This window comes from Juglans regia, chromosome 1 (genome assembly GCF_001411555.2).
Source record: "Juglans regia cultivar Chandler chromosome 1, Walnut 2.0, whole genome shotgun sequence".
Lineage (NCBI taxonomy): Eukaryota > Viridiplantae > Streptophyta > Magnoliopsida > Fagales > Juglandaceae > Juglans > Juglans regia.
Window position 1 is genome coordinate 19,742,991 of NC_049901.1, and position 21,987 is coordinate 19,764,977.

General features: G+C 37.5%; 1 protein-coding gene across 5 annotated transcripts; it reads left to right on the forward strand.

Annotated features, from left to right (window-relative positions):
* The first annotated feature begins 5,804 nt into the window (after nucleotides 1-5,804).
* On the forward strand, nucleotides 5,805-8,553 carry LOC109003895. 5 transcript variants are annotated; one of them, XM_018982236.2, is made up of 8 exons: nucleotides 5,805-5,892; nucleotides 6,283-6,599; nucleotides 6,730-6,906; nucleotides 6,991-7,110; nucleotides 7,213-7,341; nucleotides 7,449-7,652; nucleotides 7,752-7,949; nucleotides 8,223-8,553. In XM_018982236.2, exons 2-8 carry the CDS (start codon nucleotides 6,297-6,299, stop codon nucleotides 8,226-8,228), a joined length of 1,137 nt encoding a protein of 378 aa, XP_018837781.2. In that variant the 5' UTR covers nucleotides 5,805-5,892; nucleotides 6,283-6,296; the 3' UTR covers nucleotides 8,229-8,553. The 5 variants fall into 5 exon arrangements, with proteins under 5 accessions (XP_018837781.2, XP_018837789.2, XP_018837803.2 ...); XM_018982244.2 differs by having other exon boundaries at nucleotides 5,823-5,892; nucleotides 6,256-6,599; XM_018982258.2 differs by having other exon boundaries at nucleotides 5,837-5,892; nucleotides 6,757-6,906.
* The last annotated feature ends 13,434 nt before the right edge of the window (nucleotides 8,554-21,987 follow it).

A 21,987-nucleotide genomic window follows, 5' to 3' on the forward strand; every position in this document is an offset into this window, starting at 1 on the left:
GCGGGGATGTCTCATTGGCTAATACTTCATGATCTCTCGAGTGTGCATCTCCCTGAGTATTGATCGGTTTTGAAATAGGATCACAAAGACGAAGTCTCGAGTGACCCATGCTTCGTGACAAGGTGAAGGAGTTGATCAATCCAATCTGCTCCCGAACACGCTCTGCAATATCTGGCAGAACTCCGACATGTAGCAGAAATCATGTGATAAGATCCTAAATAGCAATATATTTGTCGTAATGTACTGGGCCTTTGATCGAATCCTAGTGAATATATAACCCACTAGGTTGATAAGCACTCCATGAGCGACGTGTATCATAAACTTCACCCGATCCATGCCCACCTCTGTCTTGTGCTGCCGAGGATCAATGTTGTTGGCGATGATCAAGTTTATGATCTTGAAGAAACCAAATAGATCTGTCTATTTAATGCTCTCTGTCCCATCATAAGGAGGAGCATCTAGACCAATAACCAACTACCTTGCCTCATAATCAGAGAGGTCATCGAGTACATCTCTATCAGAGCCCTCATCCTCAGCCGTCTCCCGATCACCCACGTTCGAATACGCTACGTGCAATTGTGGGATACCAATGAAATTGGTGAGTCTGTCTGCTGAAAATGTAATTAACGCTTCATGGACCGAAAAAATGTATGCATGATCATCATCTCGGCTGGAATGACTGAGCTCTGTATAAAACTCGGAGATGATGTTGATATAAGAAATTAAGTCCCATGCTTTAACCTTTTGGTTGAGGATTGGTGTCCAACCATGCTTGAGGAAGACAACTGGCAAGGAACGATCCTCCTAGAGAAGATGTCAGAGATCTTCACCTGACGTTCCAACAAAATAGTCTTCTCTCGAATTGCTTCGCTGGAGGATTGCCCTGGTCTGCCACGCTTTTGTCCCTTATAAGACATAGTCAACTTGAAATTTAAAATTACAATTAAGAAAATTAGTTATAAAATATCATACATATACCTCACAAGGCCTCCAACGGTGACAAAATGTGCCAATTGAGGTAGGAGATTCCGGCTAGGGGTTGTGGTAGCGACAGCGAACGGTCTCCTGCCATCACGGGGGTGCTAGATGGTGCCTGGCAGTGAGAATATGTTGGGAGGGGTCTCTATGGAACGGTCTCCGGTGTTGATTTTGGTGGCTGACGGTGGCTCATCGTTAGAGGGGGGGTACTTGTAACGCCCCGTCCCCGAGGGTCCGGAGAGTTAACTCATATAACCTGATAATCAACTCTAACAAGGCTAGAGTACTTCCAAATTTAAGAATATATATTTTCTCAAACCTCAAATCAAACGTAAATACTTCAATTAAATAAACCATATAAACTCATCTATCCAATTTTCAATCCAGCAACTCAAATAAAATCAACTCTTCTTCATGTCTCAAATAACAAACTAGAAATAATGAAATATTAACATAAGTCTCCATAAACCGTCTAAATCCATTGAAGCAAACTTAAGAAATATAAATAACTTCCAACATCAACACTAATACCACGAGATACCCAACAATCATTCACTGCTAATCTTCTTCATAAACTCTAATACTGATTCTCAGCTGAACCATCAATGTCATCTGAAATATTATGGAGATAAGGGGGTGAGTTATCAACAACTCAGTAAGCAGAGAGCATATACTAGCATGTAAACATGAGCATTTATAACATTTGATAAGCAGAACAAAACATTTACTTTCCGAATGCAAAAACAAAACTTTGTACAAAAGCATTAGAGCGAAATTTCCAGAAAAATAAACTTATTCCAAAAAGAAATTACGTTGGCATTTCCAAACTGAAACATTATAATTAAATCATCTCTTAGCATCACATCGGGACAATACCATGTTTAACCCCCGTGGTAGGGTTATAAACCACCATTATACCCGTGGGTGGGCCATATTCCATGTTTCACTCCCGTGGTAGGGTTATAAACCACCATTATACCCGTGGCTGGGCCATATTCCATGTTTCACCCCCGTGGTAGGGTTATAAACCACCATTATACCTGTGGCTGGGCCATATTCCATATTTCACCCCCGTGGTAGGGTTATAAACCACCATTATACCCGTGGTTGGGCCTTAACAGAAACAGAACAGATTTCATCGAAAATCCGATTACAATCATATACAGAATCAGAACTTCATGCCAAGGTTTTCAGATGACACATCATATCAAAACAAAACACTGAAAAGTTTCAGATCATTTCACATGTTCGAGATAAACATAAACAAAATATTCTCATTTGTTCATAACAAAACTGTTAGAATTCCTTATTCGCTCTTTTACGTAGTTCAGAAACAAAGTGCATAAAACTAGCTCATGTCTACACTAGTCATGACAGAAAACACTTTCTCTTATATTGAATTTATGCATATGCAGAATAAACATCTGAGGTTGTTTTCAGATCATTTATTTTAAAAAACAAACACGTTTATTTTCAAAATCAACCTCATTTTATTTCTTTTATGCAAAACTAGTATATGAACCCCGCTTACCTGGACTTCTTAGCTTTTCAGAATTTTCCTAAAAAATGTCAAAGTCGACTATAAATCATCACCTATAAAAATAATCACACAATTTCTGTAAGTTTTCAATCAATCACGGATTTTCATATTTAAGCCTAAGCTTCTAAAATAATCTATCTTACTTTCTCAAAACTTAAAACCCTCATAATCCCAAAATATATCACCACTTCCTAAAAAAATCACCAATATCCACCATGACCAACGTCAAACTCAAAACACCAATATTTAAATCCGAAACAACCAACAAATTTCATAGCATAAGCCAATCACACAAACAACTCCATCATCCAATCCAACCGACCCCCTTACTCCTCGAACTCAGTCCGGCACAACCAACCAATTCACAGTAAATATCAGTTAGCGCGAAAATACATTTAAATCTCAAAAGTTCTTCGAGAAAAATACTTACGATGCTATAATATAATTTTTGAAAGATCACGGAAGTACTAGAAATGACAACGCAGCAACAAAACAGTGCGAAATACACTGTGGCCGTGGGTCTCAGAAGCCCACTTTTGAACGGGTGTAAACGAAGACCCGAGATTGATAGGGTAGGGCCTAGGGATATCGGTGAAGCTAGTGGTGGTGGTGGTTGGCCGTGGATGGCGGCGTGGGCGGCGGTTTAAGGCCAAAAATGCTCAAATCGGAGATGGAGATAGATGGGGCTTCACCGGTGACAGATCGGAGCCAAGGATGGGTGCACTAGGTTGCTAGTTGGTCGAGGATGAAGTGGTGAAGAGATGGTGGCCGATGGTGGCGCGACGGCGGCGCACGAGCACAAGGAACGCCGCGGCATAGTGTTGCGCGTGGGGGCAAACGGCGACTCGAGAGGGGCTGAGATTGGAGCGAGGTGGTCGCCGAAGGGCGGGGAAGGCCGTGGGCTGGGCAGTGTCGCTGGAAGGAGGCGCATGGCGGCGGGCTGGGGGAGAGAAGGATCGGACGGAGTGAGAGAGAGGGGTTGGGTCGCGCGCGGGAGGGAGCGGTTCCGGAAAAGGAAAAGAAAAAAAAAAGAAAGAAGAAAAAAGAGAAAAGAGAAAAAGAAAGTGGAAAAAGAAAAATGAAAGAAAATAAATGAGGTCTAAATCTCACAACTTGGGTTACAAAATTTCAACGAAAATTATTTCAACACAACAGGTTTAAATAAAATAAATTTAAACACAGTGACTAAATAAAATAAAATAATTAAATCCAACAATACAATAATTTTAAAACCCACAAACTAATTTAAATTAAGAGAAATTTAAATGCATAACAATTATTAATATTAAGGAAACATGTCAAATTTAATTTTCACAAATTAAAAATCATAAAAAAAAATCCAATAAAATCTGAAAATTTAAAACAAGATAATCAAATTTTAAATTAATAACAAATAATCATTCAATTAAAAAAATATACTAAAAAAAAAATACGGGGTGTTACAGTACTGGGCAAGGCTCTTCCTGCTCACTATAAGGACATTTGGTGCATCTAGTGGGAGAACTTTCGTCGGCCATGATAGGCTGGCTAGTGAAGTTGCCAAACATGGATCTTACTGCTTGAGAGGGGGTGGCAACCAACCAACCCCATCGCTGTGGGCCTCGTGGGCGCACGGTTACGTGCACCCATCACACACCGTGCATGGCACTATGCATGCCATGCACGATTGGGGCATGCTTTACGTGCATTGTTTACTTAAGTGCACAATGCACGCCCATGTACTTGGTTCTTGCCTCGTGCATAGTGGGTGCCTGGCTTTTGTGGAAAGTGTCATGCGTGAACTTAGTTCTCGCCTCCTCTTTTTTTTAGTAACAGTATTAGAAAATAAAAGAAGAAAAGTTGAGAACACTTAGCTAAGATTAAATTTATTTGCTCATTCGGAGATGATTCAATAAGTTGGAAAATCATCATTCTCCCACTTTTAGTATAGAGAGAAAGACGATCTCACAGACAATGCCAATTGTTAAGGACAAAAATCGCCCATTGTCTGGAATGGAAAAAGAGTCATCCTTTGTCCATGGTACCGGTTTGAGCCTCTATGATGCAGTCGGGAGCCCACAGTGTCGACTTCGGCCTCGGTACAGTGCCCTTATGTACATCTATAGCAGAAAATAGAAAAAAAATACATATAGTGTAAATAGAGAAGGATATACATAAATTTACGTGATTCGGTACTAGGCCTACATCTACGAGGCGTTTGGAGGGCAAATCTACTATGATGAGAGTATTTTCACAATCTCTTATAGTCTCTCGTATCTTCCTATACAATGGTGGTTCAAGACCTCCTTAACTTAGAGAAGCTAAAAAAAAAAAAAAATCGCGTCCCACTTTGCTGGGTAGAAGATGATGATCCCCCTAGCTCTTTGATCCAATCAAATCTCATATTATTGAGATTCTTGAAAACAGTGAAGAATGATAGCTTTATGTCACCTCATCCTTTGCTTATCCGATTTGCTTTCGTCCCGCAGCTTTTACTTTTCATTTTGTCACTCTATTTTTTTTTCCCTCTTGCATCCTGATGATTGCTTTATGGTGGATTGGGCTTGGTGTTTTGGATATGATATATTTACCCCCAACACTCGACATAATACAACTTATTTTATTAAATTTATCCTTCAATGATGTAATGTTAAGAGGCCGTGTGACATGAAGACATTGATAGGAATATGTGGGAAAACTTTTACTTCTGGTTCTAGTGAAAGAAAAATCATTGAGTCATCCTCTCTCTGGACAACATGTACAAAGAGATCCGTTAGTTTCCTCACCAACTATGCATTCTAGTTGTCTCATTAGTGTCTGCAACTCTTTCTCGCCCATAGAATGCATATATTACCGAACAGGAATTATTAATGGCTTTTGAAACACTTCGTGCAGCACATGCGCTTGCGAACATGGCGTTTATTGATCGGCAGCATATAATAATTGCATATGGATTGCTCATTTTTTTCAAAGAGAAATGCGATAGTCTATCGGGAATTTGTACCGATAGCTGTATTTTTTTTTTTAAAACATTAAAAATCATGTATTGAATCGATTATTTTTCTTCAAACATTAAAAAAAACATTTTTTTAATATTTCTGAATCGATGCATTCTATTGTATACCTCTTCTCTTGATCTCCGTAGAATCACCCTTTGAAAAAATTATATTCCGGCCCCAATCTTTTGACAAGTTATTGGGCTGATTTGACTTTCTTCCCTTTTGGTGTTCTTGGCGTGGGGTGCAAGTGGAGGACGCCATCACGTTTCTATTATATTATATATTAATTAGTGTCATCTTCATCATTTATGTATAAATTAACTATAATTAGACTCTTGAAATCGATTGTAACCTTGTTCCTATTCGCTGGAATTTCCTGATTATCTAGTCATTGAGGTCAGATTCCTATTCTTCTCGGTCTCTTATGTTTATCGTCTTCCTTGCATTTTCATATCTGTTTTATATATACATAGCAGTTCATTGTACTGGGTTTGCGGATATATATTGTACATAAAATTATTAACTTCAATCTCCAATTCACCCATGTCTCACATATTCTGAAATTTATCAATCTATCAAGCTCAAGTTGCACCAATTAATTACTGCAGCTATCTGATGTTTTTTGTTTTTTTCACCCACCTGTCATTTCCCATTACGCCTTTTAAAACTTTTAAGTCCAAGGTTTTTCAACATGAACCCCTCAATCTCTTCCTAAACATCGTCCAACCTTCTGTCGATGTACACTAAAATGTTATGCAGGTTTTAATTACTTTGTGCGAACATCAGGGAAAACCGGAACTATGGAGGGGCTGAAAAGTACTGTCACCCAAGTGCCTCTGGCAATTGAGAACAAAGGAGACGACATTGATCAGTTGCTGAAAAATGGAATAGAAAAGGAAAATCAGTGGGCAGAACTTGATCATGAGCCAATAAGCAATGTTCTTGAGGAAGCTAGGCATGTCATCAAGAAAGTTGATCGATCCTATTTTGCCAAGTTTTGTCCATCAACAAATTTGGAAGCCAGAATCGGAGAGGCTGAAAAACTGATTGAAAAGTTAAACCAGCACCATTCTACGATCTCCAGGAAGTTAGAAGAAAGAAAGGTATGTTAGAATGCGGTCTGTACAATGATATTCTCTGTCGCACTTCCAATTTATGTTAAGAGTTGCACGTTTTTAAACCATTAGAATTACGTAAGAACGTTTGATTTTGCCTGCCGAGTTTTGTAAACAGTTGGTTCAAGGTGGGTTGGTTTCTCAGCTAAAGCAGCTTAACTATCAAGATAGTAGGCATAAGGACAGTGTTACCTGCAAGAGGGAGAACTTGGATTTGCTTCAACTAACTCTGGACAAGTTGTGTTTTCCCAATAATGCATACCGAGGGAGAGCTACGAAATCGTGCTCCTCACAAGTACATATTCTAAAGCCATTCTTTTGGATTTATTTAGTGCTTTTTTAAAAAAATAAAAAATCTTTCTGCGTCTGTGTCTCTCAGAAGAAGGGAGAACTTGATCTTCTACAAGTAGCTCTAGACAAGCTGTATTCTGAAGACTATGCATACAAGGGAAGAGCTCGGAACTCATGCTCATCATCACATGATGAGCTTGATAAGCATGTAAGAATGCACACTAAAATCTTTAGTGTCATGCTTTTTGATAAATTTCACATCTTTAATTTACATTAATTGGGTTTTCTTGCCTGGTTGAGATGAATACAGAAGTTGCGTTTTCGAATGCTGCATGGAAAGAACAATCTGGTTGAAGAAAAGAAACTGCTAAAAGAAATCAATGGAAGCCATAAAAAAACCAGCAGTTCTCATGTTCCATTAAATGAGCTTAACGACGCTGTAAGATTAAACACGAAATTTTAAAACATATTTTCCAATTCTCTTTCTTTTTGTTTTTTGTAATCCATTTACCTATTTTAATTAGTTTTCTCGGACTGTTGAAGCAGATATCGGTGTTTCATTTTCGGGGAAGGCCTAGGTGGGGGTTGGGGTGGCAGTTCGTTGAACCCACAAGGGATCAGAAAGAGAAGATAGGAAGAGAAAAAAAAGAACTCGTATATTTAAAAGAGAGAGCCATTGCCACTGCTGCTGTTAAAGGAAAGCTTTGGAACTCTTTAGGTTCAAAGCAAGCCATACATAACCAAGCTAAAGTAAAATCCTCCTACAAATCTGAACTTGAATTTTATCATTTTTTTTTTAAACTAAATGATTGATATTTCTATGATCTCACCATTTTTTCCTAATTACAGCTTATTGCTACAGAATTAGATGGAATAAGGAAAGAAATAGTATTGCCACTAAGGGCTAGTGCAAAGCCTGTTGAGAAAGAACTGAATAAAATAGAAAAAAATGTGAAATACTTGCAGAAGCAATTGACACTTGCACGCAAAAGAAAGAATGAAGCCTATGAATGGATTCTTGAACTGAGGAAACTGCGTGCTGAGGAGGTATTGTCACTTACAAAACTGCCTAATCTGAAGCTTTGAATTATATTTGAGAACCTTTTGACCAATTTAAAGTAGTTAAATGCAGTTTATTATCTTCTCATCAGCTTCAGAATTTCGAAATCTTCGCTAGAGCAAACTTCTTCCTCCAGTTTATATTGTTGAATAGCTTTGAATGCCTGCCTTGTTAAAAAAACATCTGGTTTTTTCGCTTCGTCTCTTTCCATGATTAGGTCAATGGATCTGTCTCATTTGAATTATAACAATGATTTTCAGAAATGAATATGAGAAGATAATTTTGCCGACAGCTGAGTTAGGATCGACGGATGAGGAACTCTGTAGACTGATAAAGCAACACTAGTTTCAGAACGTACAAAAGGTTCGGAAACATCATGACAGAGACAATGGATTGATACAAAATGGCAAAGAGCTCGTAAATCCAACTCCAAGACCTTCATTTGTTTGAAACCTATTTATTTGTTCACCACTATATGTGGTTCCATGCTGAGCTAGTTTCAAGCAAGGGTGCCCAAGTTGAAAAGTTTTACATTTGTATGAACTATTAAGCCTATTTATTTGATTTTTGTTTTTTAATGGATAATACTACTCTTCCCCTCCATTTTACCGCTCATCTCTACCGCTTTGTTTTTTTAATTTTTTATTTATTTAATGATTAAGAAAATATTTTTTAATAATATTATAATTTTTTTTTTAAATATTTAAAAATATTAAAATATGCATGTATAAATAAATAAATAAAATAAAATAAAACCCTATAACTAACGGTAGCTCCTAGCGATAGCTGAGAGCGGTGAGTATAACAGCACTCTTTTTTAATTTAGACTGAAGTGTAATTTTTATAAGCTTTTTATGAATAAGTTAAGATTGATAGGATTACTATCCTATTACTACCCATTTATTACTCATAGTTAATTTTAAGTTTTTTATTTTTTTATCATTTTCTTTTAAGTATTTTTTAACATCCTTAACCATTAAGAAAAAATTAAAAAATATATATAATTTTATTAATAATCACTTTCTTAACTATTAAATAAAATTAAAAATTAAAAAAATTAAATATAAAATGAGTAGTAAAAGAGTAGGAACTCTATCATTTTCCATAAGGGTTAAACCATTTTCGTCATTGCCAAAGTTCCAAAACCTTTATGGCTTATGCCTAGGTGAGACGTGGTTTGCTTGCTTAAGGTTCTAATATCTTTTTCCTCGTGTGTTTCCTCTGCAAAGAACATTCGTATTCTAAGTAGAACAACTTAGTGTAGAATGATCTACTAAATTGACTTTAGAGCATCCACATCCCCTTATAAATTTTTCTAAATTTTGCCTAAAAAACACTATTTTTAAAATTTTATCCTAAATTTTACTCATCTATCTCTACAATAAATTTGGACTTTTCCCACGATTTTTCCCCCAAGGCAAACCATGGTGAGAAATACCTGTCTGGTCACATAAAGGATGTCTGTGGGTTTTGAATCACTCTGTTGCAGCGATATCACATCCGGCAAGTGAGATTCGGTGGGGACAAAACACCTATTGTGACGAGTTTAAGTCATCGCTAAAAGTAAACCCCCCATATTACATGAGGGGTCTAAAATGTTCTCTGATTTGGGGCGAAATTGACGGTGGCAACAAAAAACACCCTGGTGAGATACGATTTCCGCGGTAAGAAGGCTTGGTGAGACGATTTCTTGTTATCGATTTTTCGTGGGACTCTGTTAATTTCTTCCACTCCTAAAATCAATCAATGATCGATTCGACTGGGTTGAGGAAATTAGGGCTTGGTATTCCTAATTTTACACCGAGCGGAGAGTCAGCGTCCACGAGTTCAAATCATTCCTACTGCCAGCGTGATTGGAGCTTCCAAAGACGATTTATGTAAGTTTTGTAAGAAACCGAAGGTCTGTATGGATAAAAATAGAGGAGGCCAACTTGCCTTATTCCTTTTGCTATATTCATTTAAATAGTACAGCTTTACTATTTAAATATGGCAATATACAAGATGGAAAGTATGACAAAATAGCAAGATACACGTAAAAGAGAAAATCAAGGAATTAAGGTTCTGATGCACGCTGATTCTGGAGGAGATTAATTGCAAGAGCAGTTTTGGAAGGTTGTGATTCACGCTGATTCTGGAGAGGATTAGTTGTAGAAGCACTTTTGGAAGGTTGAGGAATACTTGGTCTAAGACCCCCCTCAAAGTGATGGGGAGCAAAATCACCATTAGTTTGGACCTTAAGAAAGTGAATCTCGGAGCTATTTGACCCTTGGTGAATAGATCTGCAACCTGATCTTGTGTAGAGATGTGTTTCACTTGAATGCCTTTGTTTAGGACTTTTTCTCTGATGAAGTGATAGTCTACCTCAATACGTTTGGTCCGAGCATGAAATACCGGATTAGATGCCAAGGTAATAGCTCCAATATTGTCACACTAGATTGTTGGAGTTGAAGGTAGAAGCACTCCCAGGTCTTTCATGAGCATTCGGATCCAGTATATGTCAGCAGTAGCGATGGCCAAGCTTCGATACTCTGCTTCTGTGTTACTCTTGGAGACTATTGGTTGTTTCTTTGCTGTCCATGTGATGAGGTTTTTTCCTAGAAAGATGCCATAGCCTGTTGTGCTTCTACGGTCATCGGGATTGCCCGCCCAATCGGAGTCACAATAAGCTTGTAACTTTATATCACCAGGAGTAAAATAAAGACCATAATCAATACTACCCTTAAGATAGCAAAGCACACGCTTAACAGCAATCCAATGGGGCTCATGGGGATTGTGCATGAATTGGCACAATTGGTTGACAGCATATGCAATGTCAGGGCGCGAGATTGTACAGTATTGAAGGCCCCAACTACACGACGGTATTCAGTAGGGTCAGACAATAATTCACCATCTTCAGTTGAGAGTTTCGGACCTGAGATTGTTGGACAGCTAAGTGGCTTAGCACCCACCATTTTGGTGCTTTCCAGTAAATCAGTTATGTATCGAGCTTGACGAAGGTGAAGTCCATGTTGGTCACGGCAAGCCTGTACACCTAGAAAAAAGCTCAGCTCACCCAGGTCTTTAACAAGAAAGGAATCCATAAGAGATGACACAAATGAGTCAATCGCAAACTTACTAGAACCAATGACCAATATGTCATCAACGTACACCAAGACATAAAATTTTACAGAACCAGTAGCATAGATAAAAAGAGAGTAATCAGCAGTAGATTCAATGAATCCATACTCCAATAGCGATTGTGAAAGGTGTCGAAACCAAGCACGCGGTGCTTGTTTGAGACCGTACAAAGACTTATGCAATCGGCAAACATAGTCAGGATGATTTTCATCAACAAACCCTTGAGGTTGTTCCATGAAAACCTCTTCATCTAAAGACCCATGTAAAAATACATTTGAAATGTCTAATTGGCGTATATTCCAATTGAGAGAAACTGCTAAAGCAAGAATCATACGCACGGTTGTGTGTTTCACTACCGGTGAAAAAGTCTCAGCATAATCAACTCCATATTTTTGATCAAATCCTTTTGCAACTAAACGCGCTTTATAGCGCTTGACACTGCCGTCAGAGAAACGTTTTATCTTAAACACCCATTTATTTCGAACAATATGCTTACCTAGTGGGCGAGGGCAGAGGGACCAAGTCCCATTTACCATCAATGCATCAAATTCATTCCCCATCGCAGCACGCCATGCTGGAGAAGAAACGGCTTGTGTGTAAGTGGAAGGCTCATTACTGGTGATGACCGTGGAGAGTACCTGCAGGGGATGTCGAGTCGAGTAGAAGACGTTGAAATCAGGGAAGACTCTGGGTTTGGAGTTGCCAGTCATCGATCGGGTTGTTATTCGGCGTGGGTCATTTGCTTGGTTGTTGGAGTTGGTTGTTTGAGTTGGTGGGTGGATTGAAATCGGTAGTGTGGGGATTTCAGTTGCAGATGTGAGGGCAGAGGGAATCGATGGTGTGGAAATTTCAATGGTAGATTGAGGGTTCGGTAGAGTGGGCGGACTGCTAATTTCTTGGGAAGTGGCAATATTTGGGTTGTCAATTGTTGGAGAGTGCGGAAATGGGACCGATTCGGTTTCAGGGATGGTTGATGGTTGGGGAAGAGGGAGGGATTCGGTTGTAGATGTTGGAGAAGAATTAGAAAAGGTAGAAAGGAGAAGAAATGAAGTAGAAGGAGATATACCTGGGGGAAGTGTACTCGTCGAGGCAAGCGAAGAGAGGACTCCACGATTTGCAGGGAAAGCTTGTTCATTGAAAATGACACTACGCGACACATATACACGGCCAGTACAATAGTCAAGACATCGATAGCCTCGTTGTTGACTAGTATAGCCGATAAAGATGCATTCCTTACTCCGAAAAGATAATTTGTGAGATTGATATGGTTTGAGTAAAGGAAAACATGCTGATCCAAAAATTTTTAAATGTGAACATTTGGGAACTTTTTGATGAAGAATGTGAAAAGGCATTAAATTTTGTAGCACTTTGGTTGGGAGTCGATTTATGAGATAAATGGATGTTAGAAAAACATCGGGCCAATATGTATTCGGCAGGTGGGACCGGGCTAGAAGAGTTAACCCGGTTTCAACAATATGACGATGTTTTCGCTCAGCGATCCCATTTTGTTGAGAGGTATGGGGGCACGTTAATCGGTGAAAAATGCCATGCTCTTGTAAAAAAGATTTGAAGATGATGGAGAGAAATTCTCCACCATTATCAGTTTGTAATTGTTGGATTTTACGAGAGAAAACATTTTCAACCAGAGCCTTAAATTGTTTAAAAATTGCAAAAACCTCATTTTTAAACTTAATGAGATATAACCAAGTAAAACGAGAAAAATCATCAATAAAAAGAACATAATATTTTGATCCACCAACTGAATACACAGGAGATGTCCATACATCTAAATGAATAAGTTCTAAAGGGTGATTGGTTTGATGAGTTGAGCTACTAAAGGGTAATTGTTTAGATCTCCCTAAAGGGCATGATGAACAAAACTCTTCTTTATTGGATGTAGACACATTTAAATATTTGGAATGAATCAATTTATTTAAAACAACTTGAGATGGATGGCCTAGACGATCATGCCATGTGGCAAGAGTTGTGGACATGCCGAGTCTTGCCGCAAAGCAGGAAATTTTATTTGAACAAGATTTATTGTCTGCAATTGGATAGAGTCCGTTCTTAACTTGCCCTTGGAGTAGAAGTCGCCCTGTGTTGTTCTCCTTCACAGAAAAATCATTTCCAGTTAATATAAAATAACAATCATTATCCAAACAAAAACGGTTAATAGAGATTAAATTTGAGGATGCATTTGGACAATGAAGAACATTAGAGAGAGTGAAATTTGAATGATTTGTGGTGAGAGATGTGGTATCCATATTTTTTATCACCAAACCTGAGCCATTTCCAACCGTGATTGTTTCTTCTCCTTCATAGGGTTGCGAGTTGGTGAGATTTGCCGTATTACTAGTAATATGAGCATTAGCCCCACTGTCTACATACCACACCTGTTGAGCATAAGAGGTATTACCTTCAGTAGCCATAGCAGCTAGATCTGATGGTGGGTGGCGACCTTGATAGGAAAAATCAAACCGATGGTAATAGTTAAGTGCCGTGTGACCCTTTTTACCACAAATTTGACAAATGGGACGATTATCAAGTGATGGAGACGCATCAGTCTTATTGTTGGAAGAGGCCGAATGGGTAAGTGGACGATTAGAGTGTATCGGGGAACGAGATTGGGATGAAAAACCAGGCCCTTTTGTTTTCTTTAGGAACGTATTTTTGGACTGGGTTGCTGCAAATGCAAAACTGGTCTCCGAGGGGACTGAGGGGTTTGAAGCCTCCATCAACGTCTCAAAGCTCAAAAGTTCTGTCTGAAAATCGTCCAGGGTGAATTCTTTGTCCCTCATTGCAAAGGTGAAAGCAGTGACAAAGGGCATGAATTGTGGCTTGAGTCCACTCAAGAGGTATGTGATGAGGTCTTGCTCATCGACGGATTTGCTAGCAGCAGACAATTGATCGGAGAAGAGCTTAGCCTCTTCAATGTACGAGAGACAGGATCGGTTGCCTTGTGAAATGGTTTGAAGTTTCCTTTTGAGAAAGGCAATGCAAGAGCGTGAGGTAGAGGAAAAAGGAGCTTGAAGAGCGTCCCATACCTGCTTGGAAGTCTCCAGATTGAGGACAGTGGAGACAAGTTTTTCAATGATAGAGGCATAAAGCCAACTGAGCACACTGTTATCTTGTTTAGACCAGTTATTGTACTCAGGATTTATGGAGTTATCGGGTAGAGTCTTGGCTGGGGCAGGATTGGTGCTATCTACTAACCCAACCATGCCGTGACTCTTCAAAAAAACCAAAAATTGGATTCTCCAAGTGAGGTAATTGGAGCCATCCAAATTTCTGAAATTGAGATGTATTCGATAGGGAAGAGGCCATTGTGGTGCGGAAGTGTGGTCGTAGGATCTTACTTGTTGGGCGTGAGCCTTAGAGGCCTGATACCATGTAAGAAATCGAAGGTCTGTATGGGTAAAAACAGAGGAGGCCAACTTGCCTTATTCCTTTTGCAATATTCATTTAAATAGTATAGCTTTACAAGAGTTAAACATGGTAACATAGTAACGGACAAAACAAGAATTAAATATGGCAATATACAAGATGGAAAGTATGACAAAATAGCAAGATACACGTAAAAGAGAAAATCAAGGAATTAAGGTTCTGATGCACACTGATTCTGGAGGAGATTAATTGCAGGAGCAGTTTTGGAAGGTTGTGATTCACGCTGATTCTGGAGAGGATTAGTTGCAGAAGCACTTTTGGAAGGTTGAGGAATACTTGGTCTAACAAGTGTATCTATACCCAATCTCTTCTCTCCCTTATTCGATTATATCTGTAAATGGTTAATAGGGCCTTTGATTTCAATAACCGTTCGGCACTGGTACGCATTCATTTACGCATCTTCATCACCCATCTTGCGACCTGTTACCTCATTTGATTTCAGGGAGATTCCCATCAAAGCAGTAGCCGAAGATTGCAATGGTTATACATACTATATAAGGAATGTATTCTGTTGACATGCACATGACAGGTAATAAATTTCCAGCATGTAGATTTTTGGTTTATATAGCTTGATTGGAGGAAAGATTGGAGCTTCTCTCAATGCAATTAGTTAGTATAGACGTCCTCATTTAAATAATCAGTCGTCTTGGAGTAGAAAAATGAATATTGTCCTCAAAGCATTTTTACGGGTGGGTGCACATGAAGTGAGTTCATTCTTTTGTATTGTTACATTTTTTTCCAAGCATGTATGCTCGGATGGTCAAGATTTACACATTCACATGCCCTTATGCGTTCTTATGTGTGGAAATAATTGGTCTTAAGTTTTAAATCCAAAACATGAGGCACCTACTTCTTACGGTCAATACAATCATTTCCATTTACCTTCACTTCAAATTTTCTCTTCAGCTTACATGTATTCTGTGTTCTTTAAACAACAACACCATACTTTCATCAACATTGGCAAACATTGTAACTATATTCAATTGAATCAAAGACTTTGCGCTAGTCTATTTTTAAGTGTTGTTATTTGCTTCCAAACTCTGTAATAATGGAAATAAATGTATACTTGATCTCATTTTTTTGATGCGAACAAACATAGAGTTACCTTAATAACCTCTCGCCTACCTAACAACCAACATGCTTTATGTGGGTTATTCATATTCCCAATGGCGGAAACAATGGCCTAATACATAGTTTGATGACTATGCGTGTATACATATGTATGTGTGTGTGTGTGTGTGTGTGTATTATACACACTTTATTGTTTATAATTATAAAAACTATACATGATATGTATTGCATTTTGGTTTCACATTCCATTAAGAAACATGGTTGTTAAAGCTATTGAACTTCATAACCGTTCATGTTAAAACTTTTAGTGAGTAATCAAATAAGAAATCAAACATGTAAATTTGACATTTTTTGCATGAGGTAAAAATTGATTGAGTCAAATCATTTGACATTTTCAAATGATTCAACTTAAGCAGTAGGACATGTGGGCCTACAAGAAAACATGGATGTAAAACAAGCTGGACAGGAGAATATTACTACAGTTATGACAGCTGTTAAATATATAGGTTAAGTTCCTGCTATGAATACTTGATTATGCTTTAAACATGCAATGTTGTTATTTGAGCAATATAATGGTTTACCTTCATGTTTCTTCAATATAGTTGCACCTATTAAGAAACTGGGCCGAGGGCTAGGAAGGGGCACACAATTTGAACACCTCCAAAAGCTGGGTAAGATTCTTTTGCACATCAAGGATGGGCATAGAGATCTATAATGTGAGCATGCCTCCATCTTTAGTAGTTGAGTGATGTGGATCGTTAAAGTATATGCAGAAATGAGGCATGCAAGCTAGAGTGTCGTAACCGAGGAGGAGAAGCAAGAGCTCATTGATCGTGTTAGAGTAGGGGTTGGTTATATACGATGAAATGACGGACATTTTATGAATTTCTCTTAATGTTTAGTCCATGACAACTAACATGGACAGTATTTTGAATTTCCAAGCAAACTTTGTGTTGGATTGGACAAAAGACAACAATCATGAAATGATGATAACTTTTTTGGCTGATAAGTACAATGCATATCACTATGAACTACACAATGTGTACTTAAAATATGCATCACATGAGGAGGCCCTATCTGGTGGAACATTCATGGTGGACAAACCTGTTTGGGAGTGGCTATATGAAAGGTGGGTAAGTGGCACATTCAAGGTAAAAACCTTTAGTGTACTCTACAAAGAATAGGCTGTTATTAGTTCATTTTCTGATTGTTTTTTTTTTTTTCATGATATTTTGTTGGCTTTATACGATAGAGCAATAAGTGTCTATGGGACTTGATATTTTCTAAAATAATTCAGGAACAGTCTCGAGGAAACACTACTAATAGGAAAAAAAAAAAAAGGTGAAACATACAAGTGGGAGGAAATCCATTGTTAGGCTTTGGGAAGAGAATGTAAGAATGAATATTGGAGGTTGTATGATATATGTGAGAAATTCCATTTGAATTTGAACCTTACCTGTTGATTTTAATTGAAGCGCGAGATGGCACCAAATCTCATCGCTTTCTATAAAAAAAAACGCACTGGTCAAGGGTAAAGGAAAAATTTATAAATGCAACAATTGAACACAATTATGTGAGTTTGCATGCAATTTCATTTTTGTTGAACTACGTAAAAACATCTTAAGCATGGCTGAAATGATTTCTTATGATTTTCAAAATCTTATAGTGGAGAAGTTGAATGATAAAGACCCCAAAGAGGACGTTGATGATGTAGCTGCGGCTGTTTTAAAAAATGTTTCAGGGTTTAAATTTGGGTATGCACAAGGTCTGGGGCACTCAGTCATTCCCGATCGCTCTCCTTCAATTTGAAAGAACAAGGCATTTCTTCATCTAACCGAGGAGAATGAAAGGAGCAAGATCTATGTAGAAATTTACAAGAGTGAACTAGACCAAATTTTGGGTGATATGGTTGCTATGAGGAGAGGAGAGACTTTTCTGAATATGAGAAATGAATGAACTTCTGGATGTCTAAGTTGGATTCAAATAGTGAGTCTCATAAAGAGACTCAGCGAGATGCTTAGGCATCTCTGTTGATGGAAAGTTTAGATGCCATGGGAGTGTGTGAAATGCCTCACTTTTTTTATGTGCAGTGTGTGAAGTGTTAGGAGTGTTATGTTAGAACAATAGGCAAGAATTAGTTTTGGTTATATAACTATATTATCATTTTTGGGAAGTTGCAAATGTCATACATTATGTGCATAGCTACAAGGCAGGGTAATGGTATGTGTGATACCCCATATGATAAGGATAATGGTAGGTGGTGTATGTGATTCCACATTGCTTGGAAAGGAAAAGTTCTTACTCTTTTTAAGGTTCCAATAAGGCTCCAATGGTATCATTGACTAGTCCTTTTGGAGTATAGGCCATATAGTTTAGGTCTTCCATTAGGGCATTACAAATGGTATCACAATTTATCCCAACCAGAAATGTGGGACTGGAACCATGCCACCTACGTTGGATAACGCCCCAATGAAAGGCCCAAACCACATAACCTATACTCCAAAAAGACTAATCAATAATACAATTGGAGCCCCGTCGGAATCTTATAAAAAGCAATAACTTCTCATTCCCAAGCAATGTGAGATTTCATACACCACTTACCATTATCCTTATCATATGGGGTGTCACAGTATGTAATTTGATAAAGTTTGTTTTATTTATGATGGGGTGATTATCTTCTCCTTGATCTCATGGTTTGTAGTGCTTATTAAACTGATTACCAATTGGGAGGCTAAGACCAACCTTTGATTTGTATGCAGGTTTCACACCAGAATGCATATAGCTGCATATCACAGGGATTCCAGCAAACTTGATTATGCAATTTTGTGGAAGACAATGGTCAAGAAAAAGTGGAGAGAACTTGACAACCATCAACTATTAGAAAAATATACTTGGACAAGAGTAAGTTACCAACAATTTCCAACTCTGATCTTAGTCTGAAGTATAAATAGGTTTCTTTTCCTAGCTTGCTCTGTTCGGGTATGGAAGTCACAACAATTCAAAATAGTTTGATCATCGTCTTAAATAGTTTTATATGCAAGTAGTGGTTGGAGTATGTTTGGATTAAAAAAAATCTGGTGCATCTTAGATATGTTGGAAAAATCTGTAAAGGCAGAGTTAGGCATTGACTCATAAGGGTCTATTTACAAATAAAGCATGGTGGATTTTGTTTTCCTGAACTCCAAGTCTTGTTAAATGGCAATGATCAGAACAAATCTGTGGGTTGTTATAGTTTGTAGGTTTTTGGAGGAGGGGGCTACAGAGGATGTTATGAATATATTGAGTAAGGTGTATGAAATCTCCAGGTATTTGCTGAGGTAGATTTATAAAGCCATGATAACATCCCATATCTACTGAGGGAAGACTTCTTTTAATGCTGCTTGTTCTAGTGTCCTAGTACAGAAGGAAATGGTAATTATTGCCTAATATGCTTTGAATTTTTTTTTTCCAAGTACTTCAGCCCCTACTAAGTGGATTATGTGATGAGTTTTTGGAGAGTATGATTGGAGTTTGTCTCAGCGAATGGAATTCTTTGTGGCTATGTGTGTCTAGATGCAAAAATATGTATACATGTAGAAAGGCGTACAGAGACCTTATGAACAATACAGTATGCATTTTTTGCCCTTCTTGGCCTCTTGTACTTCCCAAACACTCAAATATTGATGTATTTTCATGACCTTGATTGATTCTATATTGGAGTAATGAAGCTAATTATGTGTTTCATCACTTTGGTATATGGATGATTTGATATTTTTTCCATGGTTTTGATTTTAAGTCAACTTTTTTTTCTTCTTTTTTTCTTTTTCCAGTTTTTCACATGATTTTATATATGCGAATGACAGGAAAAATTTTAAATTATTTCTGACAGTTTTCCCAACATCATTGTGGGATAAACTACCTAAAATCTATATTTTTCATTTCTGACAGTAACAATTCGTGGGAAAAGTTTCATAAGCAGGTATTTACTAGAGTCAATTTTTGTGAGAAAATACTTTTTCCGAGGGAATGACATTGGTAGGAAATATTTCATTTGATAACCTCGACAACTATTTCTCGCAAGTTGTTGTCATGGACATGAACAATACCAATGAGGTAGACTTTGTGGGAAAAGGAGCAGCCCTCACCTATACTGGCGAACGACTTTGGCTGCGAAAGTAGTGATTTCCACCAAAACATTTTGTGGGTTAAACCATTACCCACATATCCTTTTGGTGGCAAACAAATCTATTTCTCACGAGACTAGTTCAAAGTCATGACTTATTTGTGACAAGCTCAGAAGTCTTTCTCAGTCGATTTCTTCTTCATAAAAAGTTGTTTTTCTCATGAGTTGGGTTTCTATGGGAAAAAAGACTTCATATCACCACTTTTATTCTACAAACTCCCCACGACTAGATTTGGTGATAAAAGAGTTTTCCCCACATACCTTTTGCCACCATAATCCCTCTCGGGGAAAAATAGGTATGTGTTGTAGTGAATTTCAAAAGCCTCCTACAGCCCATTTCCTATCATTTGTCTATTTTATTAAAATAATATTTTTCTATTATTTTTCTATTATTTTTTCTCTCAATTATATTTACAATTTTAACTACTCACTCTTTTGTCATGTTCCTTATGTTTTGAACTATCACCTACTAGCTAATATTTTAAACACAAAGCTGATCTTTTTTTCAGGTCATAATAGTTTTAAATTATTACGATTTTAGAAGTTATTTTTTAATAAAAATTCGTCATTTCCAACAATATTTTATTTGTAATGGATAAATAAAAGTCAAGATTATAGTTTACAATCAAGAGAATGTTTATATCCATAATATTGTCTCAATTCTATTCAGAAGTACTAAAATTACCAGTACACTAGACTCAAAAGTTTAATACATGTGCCTGTAATATTGTCTTAATTCTATTTACAAGTACTAAAAATGTCCATACATCAGTCCAAAAAGTTCAGTACATATGCCCATAATATTGGTCAGGAATTTCAAAAATAAATTCTCAAAACAATTAACCATGATAGCAAAATTGCTATAATTAAATTGGTTTTATCTAGTTTTCTCTTATGCCTCTGAAACAATTTCTAGTCGATGTCGAGTGGTTTGGATATCTATTGATGCTTGTACATTTTGAAGGTTGGTTTTTAATCAGTTAAGAGTCTTTTGGCCATATTCAGGTATTTCTAGGTCATACCAATATGCAAAATTGACTGGTACATGTTAGCAAACAAGACTACCAACACATATTTGCAAATAAGACCACCAACAAGTGACGTACCTCATAGTTTTGGCAACTAAAAAATCGGCACCCCTCACTATTTTCCGTATGGGCAGTCCCTCGACATGCTTTAATACCACAATAACATATTAGGTACTCATTTTGACGAGAGTTTCTTAAGTGTGAGATATTGCTAGTGTTGCTACGTGACTGAGGCCTTGCGTAGTGTTATCTTTCCTTTTGCTTCAAGTTTGTACACAAACAATAAACTTGATTCTTATCTTTAATACAAAGATAATTGGGGTGGGGGTGGAGAGTACTCCACCATCACTAGAGAGTATTGAGTTTGACTCAACTAAGTGTGGGCAATGTTAGGGTCCTTATTAAGGAGGTTCGTGAAGAACATATGTCAATGAACTTGTGGTTTCAAACACATTAGAAGCTCCAAAGAAATGGGGACAAGATATTGCAAACCGGCTTAGAAAATGAATGGTGACATATAGGAAGTGACAATTTTCTCAATAGCGGTAACAATTGGTTGCCAATGTTCACTGGCCATCTGGGTTACTTTGTTAATGAGTATGTGACAGTTTTCCTTTGTCTCCAACCAACTTTTTCATCACCACATCCAAATGGTTTATAGTTTAACTTCCAACAACTCCATCCAACCAACAATCGAGATGCATGAGGAAGAAATGAACATGCTACATGGATGAAAAAATAGCAACAGATAGTGATACTAAACAACATGTTAAATGAAAATGTACAACATGGTAAATGGATAGAAAACAGGAAGCAATAATGATATAAAACAGTGGGCTAAAATAGCAACAGGAAATGATACAAAATAGTTAGAGAGATGTTTCTTAACGAGGACACTTGAAAAGGAAAAACTGTTGGTATGTTATAACAACATGGTTCATGCAATATGTTAAAACAGAGTACTAATAAAGAAAAATAAGATTGCATGCTAAATAAATAAGAGCAGCAAAGTCTGCTTCCCTAAAGGCCCATATTCTCCAAAACAGAATAATACATCATGTTAAAACAAGATTACATGCATGTTTAATAAGGCATGTTTAATACATCATGTTCAAAATATTATACTAATAAATAAACGAGCAGCATGCATGCTAAATGAATAAGAGCAGCATCATCCCCTTCCGTAAAGAACAATATAATTTA